The 20,407-nt window shown below is 39.9% G+C and overlaps 2 protein-coding genes across 6 annotated transcripts in view; both read right to left on the reverse strand.

The window, feature by feature from the left end:
• Positions 1 to 13,689, reverse strand: part of LOC105559329 (protein NRDE2 homolog) — a 155,210-nt gene extending 141,521 nt beyond the window's left edge. The window contains exon 1 of the mRNA XM_012007534.1: positions 13,239 to 13,689. The gene's annotated coding sequence lies outside the window, so the exon portion shown is untranslated. The remainder of the gene's footprint in view (positions 1 to 13,238) is intronic.
• Positions 13,690 to 14,773: 1,084 nt separating this feature from the next.
• LOC105559330 (serine protease gd-like) lies at positions 14,774 to 19,793 on the reverse strand. 5 transcript variants are annotated; one of them, XM_012007539.1, is made up of 6 exons: positions 19,709 to 19,793; positions 17,654 to 17,872; positions 16,991 to 17,156; positions 16,348 to 16,677; positions 15,387 to 15,760; positions 14,774 to 15,274 (listed from the first exon to the last, which is right to left on the reverse strand). In XM_012007539.1, exons 2-6 carry the CDS (start codon positions 17,804 to 17,806, stop codon positions 15,005 to 15,007), a joined length of 1,293 nt encoding a protein of 430 aa, XP_011862929.1. In that variant the 5' UTR covers positions 17,807 to 17,872; positions 19,709 to 19,793; the 3' UTR covers positions 14,774 to 15,004. The 5 variants fall into 5 exon arrangements, with proteins under 5 accessions (XP_011862929.1, XP_011862926.1, XP_011862928.1 ...); XM_012007536.1 differs by having other exon boundaries at positions 19,666 to 19,782; XM_012007538.1 differs by having other exon boundaries at positions 19,601 to 19,782.
• Between the last annotated feature and the right edge of the window lie 614 nt (positions 19,794 to 20,407).

A 20,407-nucleotide genomic window follows, 5' to 3' on the forward strand; every position in this document is an offset into this window, starting at 1 on the left:
TACTGGTTGTGCTGTCATCAGTTACAACGATCAGTTATCCATCAGTTAGTGATCAGTTTTTTTTATCAATTGTGACTGCATTTTTTCTTAAGGGTATTTTTGCAATAATTGATATAATAGTTTCTGCTCTATCTAGCTTGTTTCGCTTTCGCGGCCGTAAATTTACTCATCATTTAATGTAAAAAAGAATACGTAATGTTCTATGTGGGGGGGAGGGATACACTGCATTCCTTTAATAAATTAAGAGTTTAAAATGATGTAATACAGCGACATTAGAGTGCCATGTTATTCAACTAAGTGCACTACTTGCTAATTCATTACGTTGTTCGCGAAAAGCTCGTACAGCTAATAAAATCTCTCTCGGAAATTACGGTGAGCACCTTCCACAACGGGCATCCCCCTATTGCGTTCCTACTTCAAAGTTGATATGGCGACGTGTGTAGGTGCGTGGCACGTACACGGGCGCGAGCGTGTGTGCGCCTGTGGCGAATTCCAGGCCTCCACTCTCTCTGTAAAGTTGCCTAGAGAAGCACTTGAAGACGAAGAACGATCTCGACGAGACCCCGCGCATGCCATTTGCCATCCTGCGCGTTATCCACGTAATAGGGTTCGCACATGCGATCTTGTGTCACGAGATTCCACAGAGTTCGCAAGTTATGATGAAAATTGGAGAACCGCGCACGTCGTATCTTGATCGTAACAGTTATCCCAGTCTCGCTCGTGATACGAAGTCATCGCGGGTACACATAATTCCGTATTATCTCAAGTATAATTCAATATCCCCTTTCGACACATCCATGCAGCCTTCACAAATTGAAATTCTAAGTTATATAGACACAATTTACATATATGTAACTTATCGTCATCTAAAGAAGACGAATAGAAATCAAATAATAATAAACTTTCAAGTAAGACCCCTATCTAAAACTAAACAATATATAAGAACACGCCAGTGTGGGTCACAAGGCAAGATGTAGGTAGCCCAGCTTGCAAATCTTCTATCTTTCTGAAAATCGTGAATCTATATACCGTTCTGCCCACATTAGTTCTACGCGCCGAATTTCTTTTTCGGACAGAACGCAGTTTATCTTACAACGTGGAATTATTATCGTCAGCAGATTCACGTATTCGAATCGATAATTATTTTTCAAATGCAATTCGCATTTTTCTGATGCTACATTTACATCCCCTTAATCTGTGATTTTACAATGTACTCTACTTGATAAGGACCTGTAATTCGGTTGAAACGTTGTAACTTTTTCCTCAATAAATTAATCTCTTGCCGGTTTGGTCGTATAACAGTTTTCGCGACTTATTTTTCTACTACTGGCGATAATAAGCGCCGCTGCGTTGTTAAAATTTATTTCATTTTTCTCTCGTATTTTACTCCCCGTATGACCTTCGTCATTTCAATACTGGCGATAAATATTTCGAGATAATACACTCTGTTAATTTCATCGCGCGTGGCCATTCTGCGTGGTTATCGAATATGTCTCTATCGCGAATTACTGCGAGAAACTCGATTTGAGTTTGCCGGATAAGGGAATGATTAAATACTACGGTAGCGCAACATTGTAGAGCCGTTTACACGTATCTGCCCGTTTATGTAATCGTATCGTTTGCACATACATCCGTATCGTGAATTACTACTACGGAACTCGATTCGCGTTTACCGAATTAAGGGGTTATTAAATAGTATCATATCGATATATGACGTGCTTTGTTTATTAACAATATTGTGAGACCGCCGCCTCTATGCAGCCTCGCCCAAGATAATCGCGTGATACACGATCGTTACTGTTATCGGATGTTTTCGACGCGATGGATCCTCCCTTTGAATAATAACGGCACATGTGCTTGGGCGAAATCGATTTTGATGCGCAATTTGTATTCCAATAAACCGTCAAATATTATCACTAACCCCGATTCTGCTCTCGGCCGTAACAATGGGGGAAAAGACGCATTTTACGGGACGCGGTGGAAAATTTTGATAATGGATACGCTGCTAAATGCCCGGAGACACTAAAAGGGTATTCGAAACAAATTTTCCATTTCGAAAATATTACAATTCAAAAGAGCACATTTAGGAAATTACACACGGACACAGAATTTTACGAGACAGCCTTTATTATACGTCGTTAACGTTAATCGATTTGCCAATTAAGCGTACGCATAGCCCCCCCTCCCCCTCCCCCTCCGCCCGAAGTCCAGTTTCAAGCGCAGAAGTTTTCAATTAACTCTCTCGTTCTCGCGGAACGCATTGTTCTACGGAACTTTCTAAGGCCCATAATTTATGGCATCCAACAGAAGAGCTAGGGATCTTTAGAAAACTCGCGTATTCTATTTCTGAAGTGCCTAGAAGGAACTTGACTGTCTGCGAGGGACACCGACGAGTGACGAGTGCCGGTGGAACGGGCGGGCGGTGGAGAGCGGACGATAGCGAAATGCCATTAATAATTATCGCGCTTAAACAAAGGCTCGTGAAGTGGTTCGGTCGAACGACTTGCATAAAAGACTTGACAGGATCGGCCGCTCTCGTTGCCTCATGAATATTCCGTCCTTCATTGCGGAAGCTAAGGGCGCGAGTGGAGCGCGAAATCATTTCGGGGTGGATTGATAATCCGACGTTAAAAGCGGCGAGGTCGCATCCTGGTGACACGTGCGAGACAATATTATGACGCTGATCGCGGCCTCTCTCGTTTTCTCTCGTTTTCCCTCCCCAGTGACCAGCGACGACGACGACGACGACGATGACGATGACGGCGACGATAACGACGCGACGGCGGGATTTTACTCAGACAGGATTCCACGGCGGATAAGGCGCGCCGTGCTGACGCGAATCAAGATCTCGCCGAAGGGCGGGGGTATAACCGCGGCTAAAAATAGAACGTAAAATAATTCACGAAAATAATGCCGGCGCGAAATTAAAAATACCATTATTGTCATAACGCTGCGTCAGAGGGGCCCGCGCTGCGGATATTTTATTGCATTTTTTATGCTCTGTATCTGTTGTCGTCGCGCGATAGCACGCGCGCACAATCTCCGCATTGTGTTCTGTAAATATTGGATATAAATTTCGATACGTTGTATAACAAAATTTATGCATTGCATAATAAAACATGCGTGCGCGCGTTTAGATGTATAAAGGGGTTTTTTTCCCCCTGATAAATCGACATTTATTGATTCAGCGTACGTTTGCGCAAAATGCCGGATATGCTGAATAAAAATATAACGATGTAATATTTATCAGCATCAACGTGACGTTAAATGTTCGGGATACACAAGTGCGCGACACGATCCACGGATCGTGCACGACCTGGTCACATCACGCTGTCTAATCTCAAAGAAGAACAGTAAAATTAGAAGTTGCTGCCGAGTTACGAGGAAACTCCAATAGTCGGGTATATTCGATAGCGCGACGCGGTGCTTCAATCCCGATAGTATTAGCTCGATAGCGAAAGTTCGCCGATTTAACGCTGCTTCCCAGGGTCGACCTCGTACACGTAAAAATCGCTGCTTATAGTTTTGGTTTTGTCGACACGTGGAACTAGCTTTTAACTTCGTCTCTTTAAAGCGATGGAAAAGCGTAAAAACGATACCGCAGTAACGCTCGTTCGTAATTTGACGTTACGCACTTCGATATTACGCGTTATTATTTTGGCGTCCATACGATGGTCTGCCAAACCGTTGAATGAGATACCACACGGGAGAGAAAATGCTGCCGTAGCTAAAAACTGTGGTTAAGTAAAGTTAAGTTGTAAAATATGGAAAGCTAATATTTAGTTGTGATAGCTAAATATTTTGCTTAATCCGTTTATGCGACGCCAGCGCTACAAGTGGCAAAATTTTGATTCAACAACTTGCAATAATGTCGACCCATGTTTGGTGACGTAATCAAGCCTAGTTCGGTCTCCTTATACAGGCTTCATGCGCGCAGTCTATTCTTCCTATGCCTATGGCTCTAGCTCGTTATTTTTCACGCCGAAAAATTAATAAGTAGCGCGTCTGAATGCCCACCTCCCCGAAGATACACCCCTATTTATTACTATGGATATTTCGACGCGATAAAAATGACGCTGACTTCACGGCGTTTTATCTCCACGTCCATTTAATTGTCAATTACCGGGAGCCCCGCGATTTTTCTCGCGTTCCTTCGCTCCTCCGCGCTCATCTACCCACATTTCTGACTCGTAAAAGTTCGCCGTGGGCGCCGCGTGTAATAAATTCTTTTCTTTTTTACGACGCGAGTTCAACCTTTACGCGCCTTATCCCACTTATTTCGGCAAATTTTATCGGCGCTGAATACGACCACGCGCACCACCAACTATCGCACATGTCGTCCCCTCTCGATTCATTTTTACAACTTATCGATTAGCACGGCAACTCTGTCGACCGAACTTGCATAAAATTCCCTCGATCGGGAAAAATGCTGCGAATATAGAGTACGCGTGTCAATTAAGGAACGTTAAACAATTTAATTTTTCACAGAATTAAATAAAATTATTGCTTTCGTGATACACTTGTCACTCAATTAAACCTCAATTAAGCTACATTATCAGGTGTAAAAGTGTATTAAAATAAGTAATGGAAAAGGAATGTTGGAACGCTGACGGAATTATCAATAAATTACTGCTCTAATTTACAAGTATGTAATAATTCTGGACATTAATACCGCACGTTTAGACTTTCGGAGAAAGAATAATTACATTAACGTATACGTAGAAATATGATGCACTATAAGCTTTCGCCGTTTACATTTCATTTTTCAAGGGCGAAAATCTCCGCGCGTAACGCTATAATAACATTAAAGCATTTCCGCGTCGGGTGTTTCGATGAAATTTCACGGGGCTGAAGGGGTGACTTGTGGACGGATTTGCGACGGATTTTCGTATATCTACTGGAGCAACGCTGGCCACCGTCGCAAAAACGGCACCACGCGAGACGCGGCCGGGCATTCGGTCGTATATCTGACCGAGGCGCGAAATTAATGCTCCTCGAAAGTTGGACGCGGCCAAGAGCGCGGGTTGTGACGTGACGCCAAGTTTTATCGCGAAATACGTAAATGCGGAAATCCCGGCGAGGTCCGGCGCGGTGGCAGCGCCCGTGAATATTCTAATGTCATTAAACATTCATAAAGCTGCCGCGTAATGCCGCGTCCCCTTGCGCGAACTTTATATTCCTTCGCAAATTTCCGATCTAATTTAATATTAAATATTTTCGCGACGGACGACGACGCGGTGGGATTCAAGGAACCGGGCGCGATATTGCGCGCGACTACGGGTACACTAATCGCTTCATTGGCTTCGAGTCGGGCGGGATCTGGAAGGACAGACGTGAAAAGCGAATTAATTTTTAATAAAGCGCGCAGTGAATCAAAGCCGTGTTGCTCGAGGTTGAATCGCTCGCGCGACAAAGAAAGGGACTGTACTACACTCGATATTTCTTTTTACACCATTGTGCTGGAGTTTATGAAAAAAATTCAAGAAAATGGTATACAGGGTGTTATGTAATACCCGTCTCACCTCTTATTTATGGATAGAACGGACTAGACTGAGTCGAAAAGTCCTCTACCATTTTACAATTTTTACAATAGTTAACGAGTTATTAATTATAATTAAAAATCGCTGTCTTAGTCCGGCCGCCCTGCGATTGGCGTTGCTAGGCGCGCGAGGAGTTTATGACACGCGGCAACGGCTGCGTATAATAAAAAACTCTCTGCGCGCCTAGCAATGCGCGCCTAGCAATGCAAATCGTGGGACGGTCGCATCACGCCATGCGTTTGAATTGGGCGGTAGGCCGGGCTAAGACAGCGATTTTTAATAATTAATAACTTGTTAGCGTTTACAATTTTCGCAACGTGTTGCTTTGCCGCGTGTTGCTTTCGCGGCGTGTTGCTTTCGCAGCGTGTTGCTATCGTTATTATCAAATACTGCCATATTTGATAATAACGTGATGACGATACGAAAATTTCTTTATTATACCTTATTAAAATTATTCACCATTACAGCAGAACGTTTAATAGAACAGAAATTATTTTACTTTAGCTATAAAATATTTCGCACAATTATTTTTCAATAAGATTAGTGTTTTTAACACATAGTTGTCCATAAAACAGAAAATAACTTTATCATAAAATAAAAGACAAAATTTACTTAAGTTTTACATAAGATATACTGTGCTAGCAAATTATTTTTCTCCGCGTGATATCTGTAAGTGGAACAAGTTTTCAACTTGCCTGCAACATCCCTGAGATCTAAGCAGCTGTCCTCTTGTGCCGTTCGGTGAACTAAAATTGCAATCGGTAATCCATTTCTCATGGTAAAAGGCTGGGCCAGGCATCAAGATTCACCCTGTATGTGTTCAGAATCCAGAAGGTGCTTCCATTAGAAACCTTGAAATAATGTACAAACGCGCTCTTATGTCATTAATATGTAATTTTATGACTCTTTTATGCGTCAACAACGTCGCGCGTTTTCACATTTTTGCGACGTCATATTCCGCGTGCGCGGCGCACGGTGTATGCAAATTATTTACGAAACGCATCCCTCGTTGGTTTCGCTATTAGACGGCCGCGCAATATCTTTTAGCTCGCCGACGGAGTTTCGCGGGAAAAACTCGGCGAGTCCAGGCGAGGCAAGCGCGCGGGCGCCTCGCGATCATGCCATACGGCAGACATGATGACCGTACGTATCCGGCGTTATACATTCACGCTCCGTGCGATTGCGTTTCGTCGAAATTTTGCCGTTCTCACCGTGGAATTGGAGCAGCGCGAAAAACAACGATCCGGGCCACCGGCGCGGTAGCGTCCGTGTATCCGACGCGCCTCGAAAGTCGCTAGTTTTATAGTGGAATAAGCAATACTCGCGAAACCCCTTCCCCCTACCCTCTCGCGCCGCCCCAATGTCCGCATTTCGTTAAACATTCATGGCCTTTTAGCGTTTCCGTGTTATTGCCGCGTCAATAATTCCTGTTCGTTCCTTCCATATCGCGTTTCCACGTATATCGTGTTATTTCCTCGCGAGTATCCGGATATCTAATCCAGAAACTTCCAATCTGAGTTAATGGTACCTTCAATGGTCCGGATTCAATCGGGATCGAAATATCTTCGATGGTACCCGCGGGCGTACTTCAAACTCGAAATTTCAATTAAAAACCAGGCGAAGTTGTGCAATTGACCTTAACGCGGCTCTTTAATATTTCTTAATATGCTCATCGATATAAATCAATACACGGACAAAAATACTGTCGAATTAAAAAAACACGAAGTCGCTTGAATTAAACGTTGACGTCACGGGCTGTCACAAACACAAGCAATTTGCTCAATTGTACTTGCTATGGAGTTTAACTTTAATCATTGAACTGAATATCCAGATTATTGAGACAACCCTTTGATGTTTTTCATTCGTTAATACTGACGGTCTTTCAACGATCTTATTCAATCGCGCTGATTGTTGATGCAACATCGTTTCTTTCCGTGTACGCATAAAAAAATACACGACACGACTACCTGATTCTGACTCTTCTGCGGGGTCTACAATGACTACGTTTCCACCGAGGGTCAGAGTCGGGCTAGAGTCGGGTCAGAATCGGGTTGGGGTGAGCGTTTTTGCGGTGGAAACACCAAACCGGGTCAGAATCGGGTTTCCACCGCAAAAACGCTCACCCCAATCCGATTCTGACCCGACTCTAGCCCGACTCTGACCCTCGGTGGAAACGTAGTCAATGCGAGTCGCAGAGTCGTAGTTGTAAGAATAATCGACTACGATTGGTCAATTCTTATGTGTTTGACGAAATTGACCAATTGTAGTCGACTATTCTTACGACTACGACTTTACGACTTCTATGTAGACGTGGCTTTCGAATAGTCAAACGAGACGAAAGACTTTGGCATCGAATGTTAGAAAATTCGACGGCCATTGTCGTAACCTGGGAAATTTAGAAAGGTCGGATAAATTCCATACGCATTAACGACGATGCTGCAGGTCCCGCGTAAGCGTGTGATCATCGCCACCAGCGCGCATTACGAGAGCGTGCGTTGCCACGTGTCGTATCACCGTCCCACAAATTTCGTCCACGTTTCATCTCTTCGTTCGTCGCACCCCGCCCCTTCGCTAACTCGGTCGCTCTCGTTTCATTTCATTTCATCTCGTTTCGTTCTATCTCATCTCCGTCTCATCTCATTTCATTTCATTTCATTCTATACCGCGCACGGCCGTCCGCGTTACGATGCGCGAAAATGCGCGCGGTAAGCGACGTTTCCTCGTTCCCGTGTATTTTTTTTCCCCTCCGCCGGCGCTTTTTATTCGGCGGTTCGCTCGGCGGAGCGCGAGCGATGGAGGAGGAGGCGGAGAAGGAGGTGAGGTGTTGGGTTTTATTCCTGTCGTAAACAATATTTTTATTGCTGCTTCATCTGAGGAGAAGCGTGGGACGCGAGAGTGCAATTCCGGGGATGTTCGCCGTCGGCGCGGCGCACGATCGAGCTGTTCCAAGGTAGAACTCGTTCGTTTCCGACAGGCCGATGTCTTCAACTTCGCGAGACAAAGCCTATGATTTACATCATTCGCTCTAAACTTGCGTTTTAATTTTTCCAAGATTATAAAATATATAATTCTGAAAAGAAAATCGTATTTAGAAGGTAAAAGTAAGAATTGAGCAGGCAGTAACGAAATTCGCTGTCGACAGTTATGGTTCTGAGTTTACAAAGCATTTAAAAGATCTGGAATAACAACGTAGGGAAGTAAAATATATATACATCACTTTTAATTGTTACATGAGAACGGAATGTATACGTGCCCATATAAATCTCAAATGCACGAGAGAGTAAAAACCGCTTACAAAGAGTAATAAAACTGAACAGAGTAATTGTGACATATTAATAAAAGCGCAGCGGTACGTTAAAACAGGAACCGGGAAATTTGGTTTAATTGCGGTGAATACACGTAGAGCGCATATTTGAAAAGTAACGCAAAGTTATGAAATATCCGTTTGACTGAATATTACTTTAAATCATGTACATATTACTATTATGTTACTTTAATTTTGGTTTTTATTCAACATAGGCGCTTTTAATCAATTTCCGCGACAAAGGAACCTCGGCCATTTATTATACGGCCAATATTACGGCCGATAATTTCCAATGTCGAAAATTCAAACAGGTGCGCCGAACGGACGATGTATCTGTCCGGGATGGATGCGCTCGTGTGGGTGCGCGAACTTTAATTCGGATTTGACTAACGGATAGGAAACCAGTTTATGGACATGCATGGATACGAGAGCTAACGGCGGCGACTTCACGCACCGGGGCTAAAAGCGCGTCAATCTCGAGAAAGTTTCGGGTCGTTACGGCTCGAAATTTCGCTCACGTATTCGCCAACTCCGTCCGACTATTGAGAATCGAACACAATCAAACTGCGACGCGTATAAATACCCGCGCGTACGTACGTACATACACGTTGCGCGCTCCCTCTTCTATTGCTGTACGGCGATTAGTTTGATATATTCAAATTGTCACGCAAGTTTCACCCAACCTCGCGTTTATCTCTACGCCTCGCTCGTTCCATCTTTCTCCCCGTCACCCCCTGGCGTTCCATCTTCCTCTTTGTCGTTCATAATCGATACTGCCGACGCAAAGACGCAATCGCGAGTCGTCGCAACTGGCTCGAATCGTTTCAATTTTAATCGCGTTATTATACCTGCCGATAAATGCTACGGTAAAAATTAATTTAAACGCACAGTGACTGATCTCTTTCGTATCTCGACCTTGCAACTCCGGTCCCGAGGGGGAAACCGCTGACCAAAATCTTGTACACCAATGCCCACTAATGCCCAGTGGGCATTATTTTATCTTATTATCTTATTTATCTTGTTTTATCTTGTTTTATCTTATTTTATCTTTATACTGCCCCAGCAAAGCCTAATGCCCAAACTAATGCCCTCAGCGGTTTTCCCCTCGTCTGGTCCTGAATGAGCGTTTAAGGGGATGCTAGAGTGATTCTGCACTTTTGCACCTTTCTAACCTAGAAACTATCAGTTCGCGGAAACACTTGTGTAATATACAAATTAAATGACTTACGTGTAAAGATCGAAAGCAGCTTGCTATTCCGGCTAAATGAAAGAACAATATGGCATCACTGAAACTAAGTTTGTAAGTCTAATAAGAAATAATAGTGAGCAACACACACATACAGTACATGTGGTATGTGTGTTGCTCACTATTAATTTTTATTAGACCTACGAATTTAGTTTCAGTGATGCCATGTTGTTCTTTAATTTAGCCGGAATAGCAAGCTGCTTTCGATCTGTACACGTGAGCCATTTATAATTTGTATATTACACAAATGTTTCCACGAAACAGACAGTTTTAAGTGCAAAAGGTGCAAAAGGGCAGAATCACTCCAGCATCCCCTTAAGCAGAAAAATCGAAAATTGTGTAAAATTGAGGCACGACTTTGCGAAAAAGATCAGTCGGTATTTTGTGATTTTATAAAAAGAGAAATTATATAAATTTACAGTGTACATACACATACATACATCGTAATTTTATTTTCACGCTATACGCTTTTAACCTGCCCAGTAAAATATTCTGTAACCCGTCATCCAATATCCTCGCAGAATTCGCGCGACGTGGAACACCTATAATTTTCTTTCGACCGTAATCTTTTTTTCACGCCAGACCCAAGACGAATCGCGATAAGGAGAACGAGCGAGAGATGCCAAGAATGATTGTAATTGCCGGTTGCTCTTTGATTAAAGTGCCCCTAGCAAACTATATAAGTTCCGCGCTGGTAGGCGAGTTCATTAGCATGCTACCCGCCTAACGTCTACGTCGTCTACGTCGGGACTGACGGCGAGGCTGACGTCGACGCCGGCGCCGACGTCGGGTCTGACCCCGGCGCTGGCTCGAGTCGGATTCCTGTCACTTAAGTACTCAATAGCGGCGCTACAGACTCCGCACAGCTATCCTCTGCTCTTATTCACTAGCGCATTCTGCCTTTGTTACGGTTCGTAAGACAAAACTGTCTTCTCGACTCCTGAACCCAGCATTTAATCAAGATACTACACGATTCTAAATGCGACTCGATAAGGTCCGTTACGCCGTTCCAGAGTTTCCTGGATACGAACGATTTATCTGTTTCGGACTTGGCCAGAAGCTCCTAGTAGGTGCGAAAAAAGAAATTTTATCTAAAACAAGCGTCGCACCATGCCGGAGCCATGTGGCGACCATTATTTCGAGACCACGTCAGAAAAACTCCGTCGACGGCATATCTAAACACACTACCAAGCCACGCTCGACAGTGATGAAGATTGGCCGGGCAACAGCGTGCAGTAATTCACATAAACATTACTCGGTCTCACAATTTTCTGGTTGAGAGATACGTCTAACTAGAAATAGTAATTTTCTAGCAATCACTCTCGATTGGAAATACTTCTCTGTAAGTTTAGGCTATTTCTTTCCTCTACAATGTTGCATTCGCTTAACCATAGCAAGCTATAACGTCAACTGATTCTCCATCAGGAGACACGTCGCCCTCTTCCTCCCACCTCGGGATGGCGATAGACAAATCGGATGATGCACGTAGAACGATCGACAAAAACCAAGTAATTAGACGCCTACAGGGAAATGAATTCTTTCCGGCGAAACGATTAATTCGACCGAAGCGAGAAGGGAGGAATTCGCTCGTTTCCTCCACGTGTGCGCGAGAGGACGGCGTAGTTTTTCCGTGTAACGTGATTCTGTAACTGCTACTTTTTGCGGAACCCCTGCTATTACACCGATCCGTCATATAAAACGCGGACTATTTGTATAATACTACGTGAAATATGAACGCGAGTTTGCCGTCATACCGTATGAATGTTATGTAACAAGAACGACGAGTTCTTGCTATGCGTGCACAGCAGTATTTGTAAATTTAAAATGTATACCCACTTCTGCGCCACATTGCCCGCCTACAAATATTCTTACATTGGATTTAATACTGTAAAGACGATCGTCCCTCCCGATACACTCGTCCTGCTTCAGCTCTTCTCGCTTTTACCGTTCTGCGATCCATGCTTTCGCATTTTACAGCGTTTCAAGTTCGACCGCTGACCGAGCCGAGTGAATTACAAAGTTCACCGCTGGCAGATCGAATCGACCGTGTTTATTCACCAACCTCGTGCTCGCGCACCAAGATACGACTCTTTTCTCGATCCGGCGCGCGCGAGGCTTTATATTCCGAGGTCGATCTCCTTTTGTAAAATCTCCCTCGTCGCGGAAGATAGAGACGGAAGAAGAGAGGAAGATTCGTGCGCAATTTGCCCGCAGCACTTCGTTTGACGCATCGTACCGTAACAGCCGGAAGCGAGGTCGCTATCCGATAAATCATCTTTTTTTAAACCGTCGCCTGTCTTTGATCCCAGCGATACATAATTCGCCTGGAACGTATTCTGCCATGGTATAACTTGGCTGCGTTCGGGGAGACGCTATTTAGCGCTATGAGTGTACTCTGTCCTTGTTCAAATTTTGCAAGTAACAAGGACAAAGCACGCTCATAGCGCTAAATAGCATCTCCCCGAACGCAGTCCTAGTATGCACACTCTGTCATTTGCAGTGTTGTGCATAGATGATTTTAAAATTAGCTAGATAAAGATAAGATTAAAATATATAAATTTATCTTAGATAAGATAAAGATGATTTCGTTTTGAATATATCTAGATAAAAGATAAAATTATATGATGATTCATCTAGATAATTTTCAGATAATATTTTTAAGACTTCATGTAAACACAGTAGAAAAAGTTATAAAAAAATTATAGAAAAATTTAAATTTAAAGGGGGATATAGAATATATTCAGGTTAAGTTATATGACACACACATAAATACATGGTCTACGACATCCATATTTAAATAGTGTAACTGTTAAGTATTTTTATGTGGCCCTAAACCAAATTATCTGTACCTTATCTTAGATAATTCAGTAAAAATAACACTTTCTTTCAGCTAAGATGCAGATATAGATAATACTTATTTTTATTATCTATCTAAAGATAAGATAACGTTAAAATTTTATCTAGATAATCATCTATATAATTTTATTTAGATAACAGCAAACACTGGTCATTTGTTTTGCTTTGCGTCGTTTTTCTGCGTATCCGCCATTATTTTGGTGGAGTCAATGAGACGGATGTTGTATCCCACACAGCACAGGCCTTGTTTACACCGATCGTTTGATACGCGTATGAGGTACTATATTCGTACTAAATTGATTTAGTCCAGCGGTGTAAACGATAGCATACTGAACTGGTACGATACGCTTGCAAAAGGAGTATCGTACCAATTTAGTATGCGTATCAAGTAATTTTGTGTCGGTGTAAACTGTAGCGCATTAAATAATAATTATCGAAGGAACGTTACGGTTAGGTGAGATGAGGTTTTCTTCGAAAATTTTGACTTATTTTTAAAAGTCCGACTAAGCTTGTAAATAAACAACTGATAATATTTTCCGAATCCATCGCAATCTAAGGATCACCGATTTTCCAACCAAATTAAATATAATACGTTTCTGTATCAAACCTAACCTTAATGTACTTTTTTGCACACTTAATACACATGGTGTAAACGCAGTCGGATTTAACATTTGGTACGCATCATTTTGGTTCACGTATCAAATAATTTTACGGTGTAAACAAAGCCACAGAAAGATTGCAGGAAGATTGTAGAAATGTTACATTGCAAGATTGCAATATTGCAGCAACGTTGCGCAACATTGCTGCAACGTTTCTGGAGGATTGCAGCAACGCGTTGAAATGTCCGCCCTCAGAGAGATTGCAGTGTAACATTATAGCAATGTTGCAGTGCAATATTTTTGGAATAATTTGTTGTTGTACATAAGCAGAGAATTTACTAATTACATATGCATCCGGGCCTTTTTCAATACACAGCAAGCTCAATAGCTTGCGAAGCAACCTAAGGAGATTATGTCGCTTCGCAATAGATGGAGATTGCGAGCAACACCGCACTGATCAAGTACTTAATAATTCGCGCATTATTGGTATCAACGAAAATAACATTATAAAATTCTCGTAATTAGAAAAATTTTTGAAATAGAAAATATAGTATTTTTATTATTTTTGAAACATTGCCGCAATATTGCTATCGAAAGTTTATGCCTTGAAAAAGGCCCGGATGTATATGTAATTAGTAAATTCTCTGCTTATGTACAACAACAACAAATTATTCCAAAAATATTGCACTGCAACATTGCTATAATGTTGCACTGCAATCTCTCTGAGGGCGGACATTTCAACGTTGCTGCAATCCTCCAGAAACGTTGCAGCAATGTTGCGCAACGTTGCTGCAATATTGCAATCTTGCAATGTAACATTTCTGTAATCCTCCTGCAATCTTCTGTGCTGTGTGGGACACAATAATAATAATAGTTAACCTCACTTTCTATGTTTCTTAGAGAAATATCCGTTAATAACGGTGCAGCAACGTGTATAAGTTATTTTATGTTAATCTAGTGCTCTTACTGCTTTCTAGCCTTGCAGGACAACGGATATTTCTCTAAGAAACATAGAAAGTGAGTTAACTATAATGGTAAAAAAAAAGATACTGCTTTTTAGGTTCGGACGGTAGTATTCAGCCTCGTGATAGCGGGGGGCGATAACGCCCACCCTCCCTCCCTCCGTTATTTTTCACGCACGCGGAATTTCTACGGACGGGCAAACGTCCGATACTAGGGAGCTCTAGTATCGATAAACATATTGTAAAATGTATTACGATTAATATTCTTCATTATAAAGAAGTCTAATATGACAGTTAGTTATATGTGTAACAGCTTATTCATATCGTTTTGTACACAGATTGGAGACACATTACAAGAGACATCAATAACCAAAAACAGAATTCATACCTGTTTAATTCTCACGCGTAACTGTACATAAGTACTGCGTTTTCATTGAACTTTACACAAAGAAACTTATAGATTAACATATACAGCATTTTGCAACGCAATGCGAACGTTATATCGAAATCTGTTGTTGAATCCAGGGTATGTATTTGGCCACATCAACATAAACGAAGTATTTCAGTAAACCGCAGAACGAAGTGTCATTCATTAGAGATCGCGAAAAAACGCCACGCAACTCATAACTGTTTGTAATATTGTTTACAAGTATCAGCCCGTTTCCAGCGTCACCGCGACAAGGACCCAGTCCATTTTGCGAACCAGCGCAAAAGGTGTTATCCGATATCATGAAAATGAATCTAGAATCCGTCCAGAGACAGGTCTCCTGCAATTTGTGGAACAAACTTCAACTTGAGGCTTGTAATCAATTTGACAAATACATTTGTCACAGATATATGTAATGAATAGTAATTTTATAATAGCAATTACCTACTTACTTGACTCACTATCGTCGCCCTCACCATCCGCTGATCGTCAAGATCACGACGATTAGAGATAACGTTAGCCCATCCTACAACATATCCCGTCCTACTAACGACGTCTTCAAGTTTACTTGAACCGGACCATAGGCAAATAGGCCTGATGAGAGGAGTGAACTCGACGACGTTCTTGAGGGTCACAACCGCGAGATCGGAATCAGCTTTGAGATAGTGAACAAAATCGGGGTGAATCACGTAGCTCGCAACTTTCCGATTGGCAGATTTCTCTCCGCGCAATGGGTTCAAGTTAAATCGCCCCAGAACCACTTCCAACATGTCGATGGGTACTGTTTCGTTACTGGTAGTTACGTGCAGTTTCATACAGTACCCCGCTGTAAAAAGGACATACGTATGACTTATATTTATTAACGATCCAAACTTTCTATCCGGAGGCATCCTGTACGCCCTACCAATATTGCATACTTCAAATGTGATACTCTGGAATTTAATTAAATCGCTTAATTTAGTATGACATAAAATACCTGTGTATGCATAAAAACATTTATATTGATACAGCGCCCAAATAATTCTTTTTATATACACCACAACAAGTTCTTAACGTACTGGAGATAATCTCGAGGAAATATTATGCTTAAAACAGAAAGTACATGCTCGTTATGTGTAAATACAAATAATAAAAAAGGTCTGAAATAATGAAGAAGAGCTGTTAAAGATGACAGTGCGAAAATATGTATATGTAAATATTTGATATACGAATGTTTTGGAAATACTGTGCCATCGTTTACTAAGCAGCGCATACTTCTCTGCGCCACGCTCGCTACTTCTAAATATTAATGGATAAAAATTATTATTTTACTAAAAACAATCCGGAAATTGTACGTAGGACTGGAAACTAACTCACATACAGTTAGTTTAATACATGGACTATGAAAATAATGACGTTTGTCGATTAACATACCTGTTAATATATGTCTGTTTGTTAAAAGTGAACCACCACATCGAAACTTCTGTGTTCTTCGATACCATCCTCTTTCAATAACGAAGATTGCGACTACCCACGGCCACTGGCCTGGTAATGAGGTCTCACCATCGGGGATCAGTTTATTTGTTCTATCGGTGTAGTAACCGGTAACACCGCATTCGGCGTTGTTATTGTAGTACGGATTGTCTATGCGGTAGCCACTCGAATTTCGATGCCACGGCTGAAAATCCTGAGGCAGTGGTTCTTCGTTCGGAAGGTACACAGTATGCCCCACCTCAATATTGGCTATGATACTTCCACTAGCCCCTGATAATGTAATGGAACATATCTCTTAAATCGCACATTAACCTCAGAATACGAAAAGAGTTTCATTTCCTTTTGAGAATATAAATAATTTCCAACCAAAATAAATAATGGTAAAATTCTTCGTACCTAAAGATGGAAAGTGATATGCACGATAAAAACGAAATAGTGACCATTGTAATGAGAGTTTTACTATTTATCTCTTACGACAGCAGGCAGATGCAAGAAAGAATTAACGACTGTATTACTCGCTTCTTTTTCGTCGATTATAGTTATGTTATATTTGTACTTCATTTTTATCAAATACGGTACTCACCTGCGGGGCCGACACAATATTGTCGATTATTAAACCATATCGCGGATAATGTTGGCAATTTTGGGTCCGAGGGAAAATTAATATGATACACCAAAGATCTGCCTTGTCGAATAACTTGAATGGTGTCTTTTATCGGTCGTGCCAATTCTATTCTAAATACCCCATTCTAGAACGCAAATATAATTAAGCTATTTCTAATGAATACACAGACACGATAAATTCTCTTAAGAATGAAATTAACCAGTTAAAGGTAAGCTTTGAGAGTACAATGCAACTACAAGGCGTAAAATTACTTTCGAGTTAAAATTATATGCGAAAAGAAATTAACGTTTTACAATCTTTAATAATAAAATATATAGTTGAATATTTCGCCTCCTTAACTAACATCCGCGATGTGGTAACACGTAAATCCTTCGACAGGTAAGCTATTTATTTCTATTTATTAGGAAATAAAATTAAGAAATGACAAACCAGACAAAAATTACAAATTGTACATTAATCCTCGATTATCTGTGTCAAACCACCAGTAAACTATATTTTTCACTTAGCTTTAATAATATCTAGATATATTAAAAGATTATTTGACATATTTCAAAATATGCAGAACAGAAATTATTTTGTGTAAACATTTTCTTATGTATATAGTTTAAAACATATACTTACCAACGATTCAGCGGTAGCGTTTAAGGCTACTTTTAAATAAAATTCGTCATTTTCTGGCGGAGAAACGATTTCGATCCGACCATATATCTTGCCTGTCTCAGGGTCGAATGCATGTGTGAAGTATTCCGAACACAAAGTTGCTCCATGTACCATGGTACGACGATAATAGGTACGACAGAAACGCAAATAAGATACAAATCTTAGCCATCTTGACAAGTTCTATAAATAACAAAAAAATTCATATTGTCTATCAAACTTTATTTTAAAAACTTGTTAATTAGTTACGATTTTTTCTACTATCTCACATGATTTCAAAATAATTGCCATAATCAAAGTTGTATCAACATTAGCTTTGTCGACTTTTTACATCAAGAAAAGACTTATTAATCATTTTTTAAAAATTAAACAAGAATTAATATGTTTGTAAACAAAAAATTTGTTAACACTCTTTAATCTGCCGTGACAATGCGGTAATATGATAGATTCCTAATTAGTATTTAAATATGCTCAAGTATTATTTTTGGTATAATAAATTACAATAGATTAGAGACTAGAATCTCGATATATACTGTAATATTATAATGTGCTTTGCGGAATTATGACAGATGCATATGATGGAGAGGATGATGATCTCTTGTTAAAGCTGATATTTTTTTACATAAAATGTTATACGAAGTTTTCTACATTCTGATGCGTTCGCAATTTTTGACGCGCCATAACAATAAGTAATTTATTAAATCTTATACGCTGTTGAAACGGACAGGCTAGTCCCAGTACCTCGGATTTAGATGTGCACATCTATTTTCTTAGTCAACAACATAAATTTGATAACAGAGTTGAGAATTGTATAAACAGTTTGCATTAACGATAAATATATTTAGTTCAAAGATATTTTCTCGATAAAGTGGATAAAATTGAATTAAAAACTTATAATACTAAATGCGCTTATTATTGAATATAGTATTTATTATTTGCTGAAAACTCTTCAAAGGAGGACGAAATGCTTTAACTATGAACTGTGACCTGTTTAATACGTCACAAGTAGATTAGATAAAATAATTTCGCTTTTGTAACATTATTCACTTTCCCGTTGGAATAAACATTAGCGACAATTACAATATTTTTGAACATTCTGCACTCAGTGTTAATCAGCTTAATGAAATCCAATCTTTTAATAGAACTTTTAAAAACAATGCAAATTTAAGAATCTCTGCAAACATGCAACTTTAACTGGAAATAATCTTTTCAGACTTAATCACTTGGGGGATATTATTACTGACAATGAGATCCATATTGAGATTCAAACGAAACAGAGGATATTTCATATTAATGTACAGAGGTTGGAATATTATAACAACGCGAGATATTGCATATGGAACTAATCGCAAATATGCATTGTAAAGTATGTACACGCGATTAAACAGCAAATCTGAAAAAAAAATCTTTGAAACACATGTTTCAGAGAAATGTTTTATAACACGTTTACTAATTTCTTGAGTCGATTACCTTTAACAATAACCCTATTCTGAATAGATCATAAACACCTGTCTATGAATTTATTTTTCGCAGGCTGGGAGCACATATACATCTTGCACTGTGATTATTCCATAATAGGAAAACCAATTTTGCCGAGAACGGTTGTCATTTAATTACACGTATAATTATCTGTTTTTATTTGTTATGTTCATTTACATCCTTTTACTGTCATAAAAATAAGAGAATTATCATTTATCTTTTGTTTTTTAAAATATTACTTTGCAATTTCTTATTAATAGTTTTAATATATTTCAAGCGTTTCGAGTTATACTTTACATCTTGTTTTTAATATTTTACTTATTTGTTAGGTTAGGTTTGTACTTATTTTGTTCTAGTACACGTTGTTTTAACACTTTTTCACAATATTTTAAAATATTTATCGTAATGTATGGTAGTGAAATTTAGTATTACGTCGACTGATTCCACGTATTCACTATTTGGAATACAATTTCGGATCGACCTTGCTACAACTTTACCGTATCGTCAGAAGGCTAACCAGATCTCTCTCGGAACACTTACGAAGAACGTTTATAGTTTTCTTGTTGTAGTCACGTTTGATGCAGTAGTGGGGTACCAAGAGTTAAGTAACGATGAGTCAATCCACGTCAATTAATTCGTAAGGCAGCGCACAAATCATCATAGACGAATGCAATGAACGATAAGAACGGAACGTGCCTGGAATACCTTTTCCTTTTGCTTCCTCATAGAGGAAGCTTTGTTTTCGTGAAAAAATTTTTTTCCAGTTTTCTTTGAAAATATGTTTAGAATGTTCTAAAACGTTCAAAAATCACATTTAGAAAAAATGTCGTTATGTATGTATGTATGTGTGTATGTATGTATGTATGTATCCATATAAGTTTACTCTAAATAACTTTTTAAATATGTAAGATGGAAAAAAATGTTAAACATGAAAGTTGTACGGTTTCAAGTAATGCATTACATAGTAATATAAATATGACCTTGAACAGCTACCTCAAGGTCACGTAAAGATGACCTTGAAATTTTTAAATGGAACCCCTTTTTTTAAATGCATATTCTTATAGCTTACCTCAAGAGCTTTCCAAAACACTATAATACATTATATTTTCGTTAGGTACTTTCGGAGTTATGTGCTTTTGAAAGTTACATTATTCTCGGAAATCGCATTATTTAAGGTTGAGTTTTTGAATATGATATTGAATATGATTGTTATGATGATAAATTTTTTGAGAAATGTCC

The sequence above is a fragment of the Vollenhovia emeryi genome, unplaced genomic scaffold, assembly GCF_000949405.1.
Source record: "Vollenhovia emeryi isolate VEMERY1.0 unplaced genomic scaffold, V.emery_V1.0 DF939281.1, whole genome shotgun sequence".
Lineage (NCBI taxonomy): Eukaryota > Metazoa > Arthropoda > Insecta > Hymenoptera > Formicidae > Vollenhovia > Vollenhovia emeryi.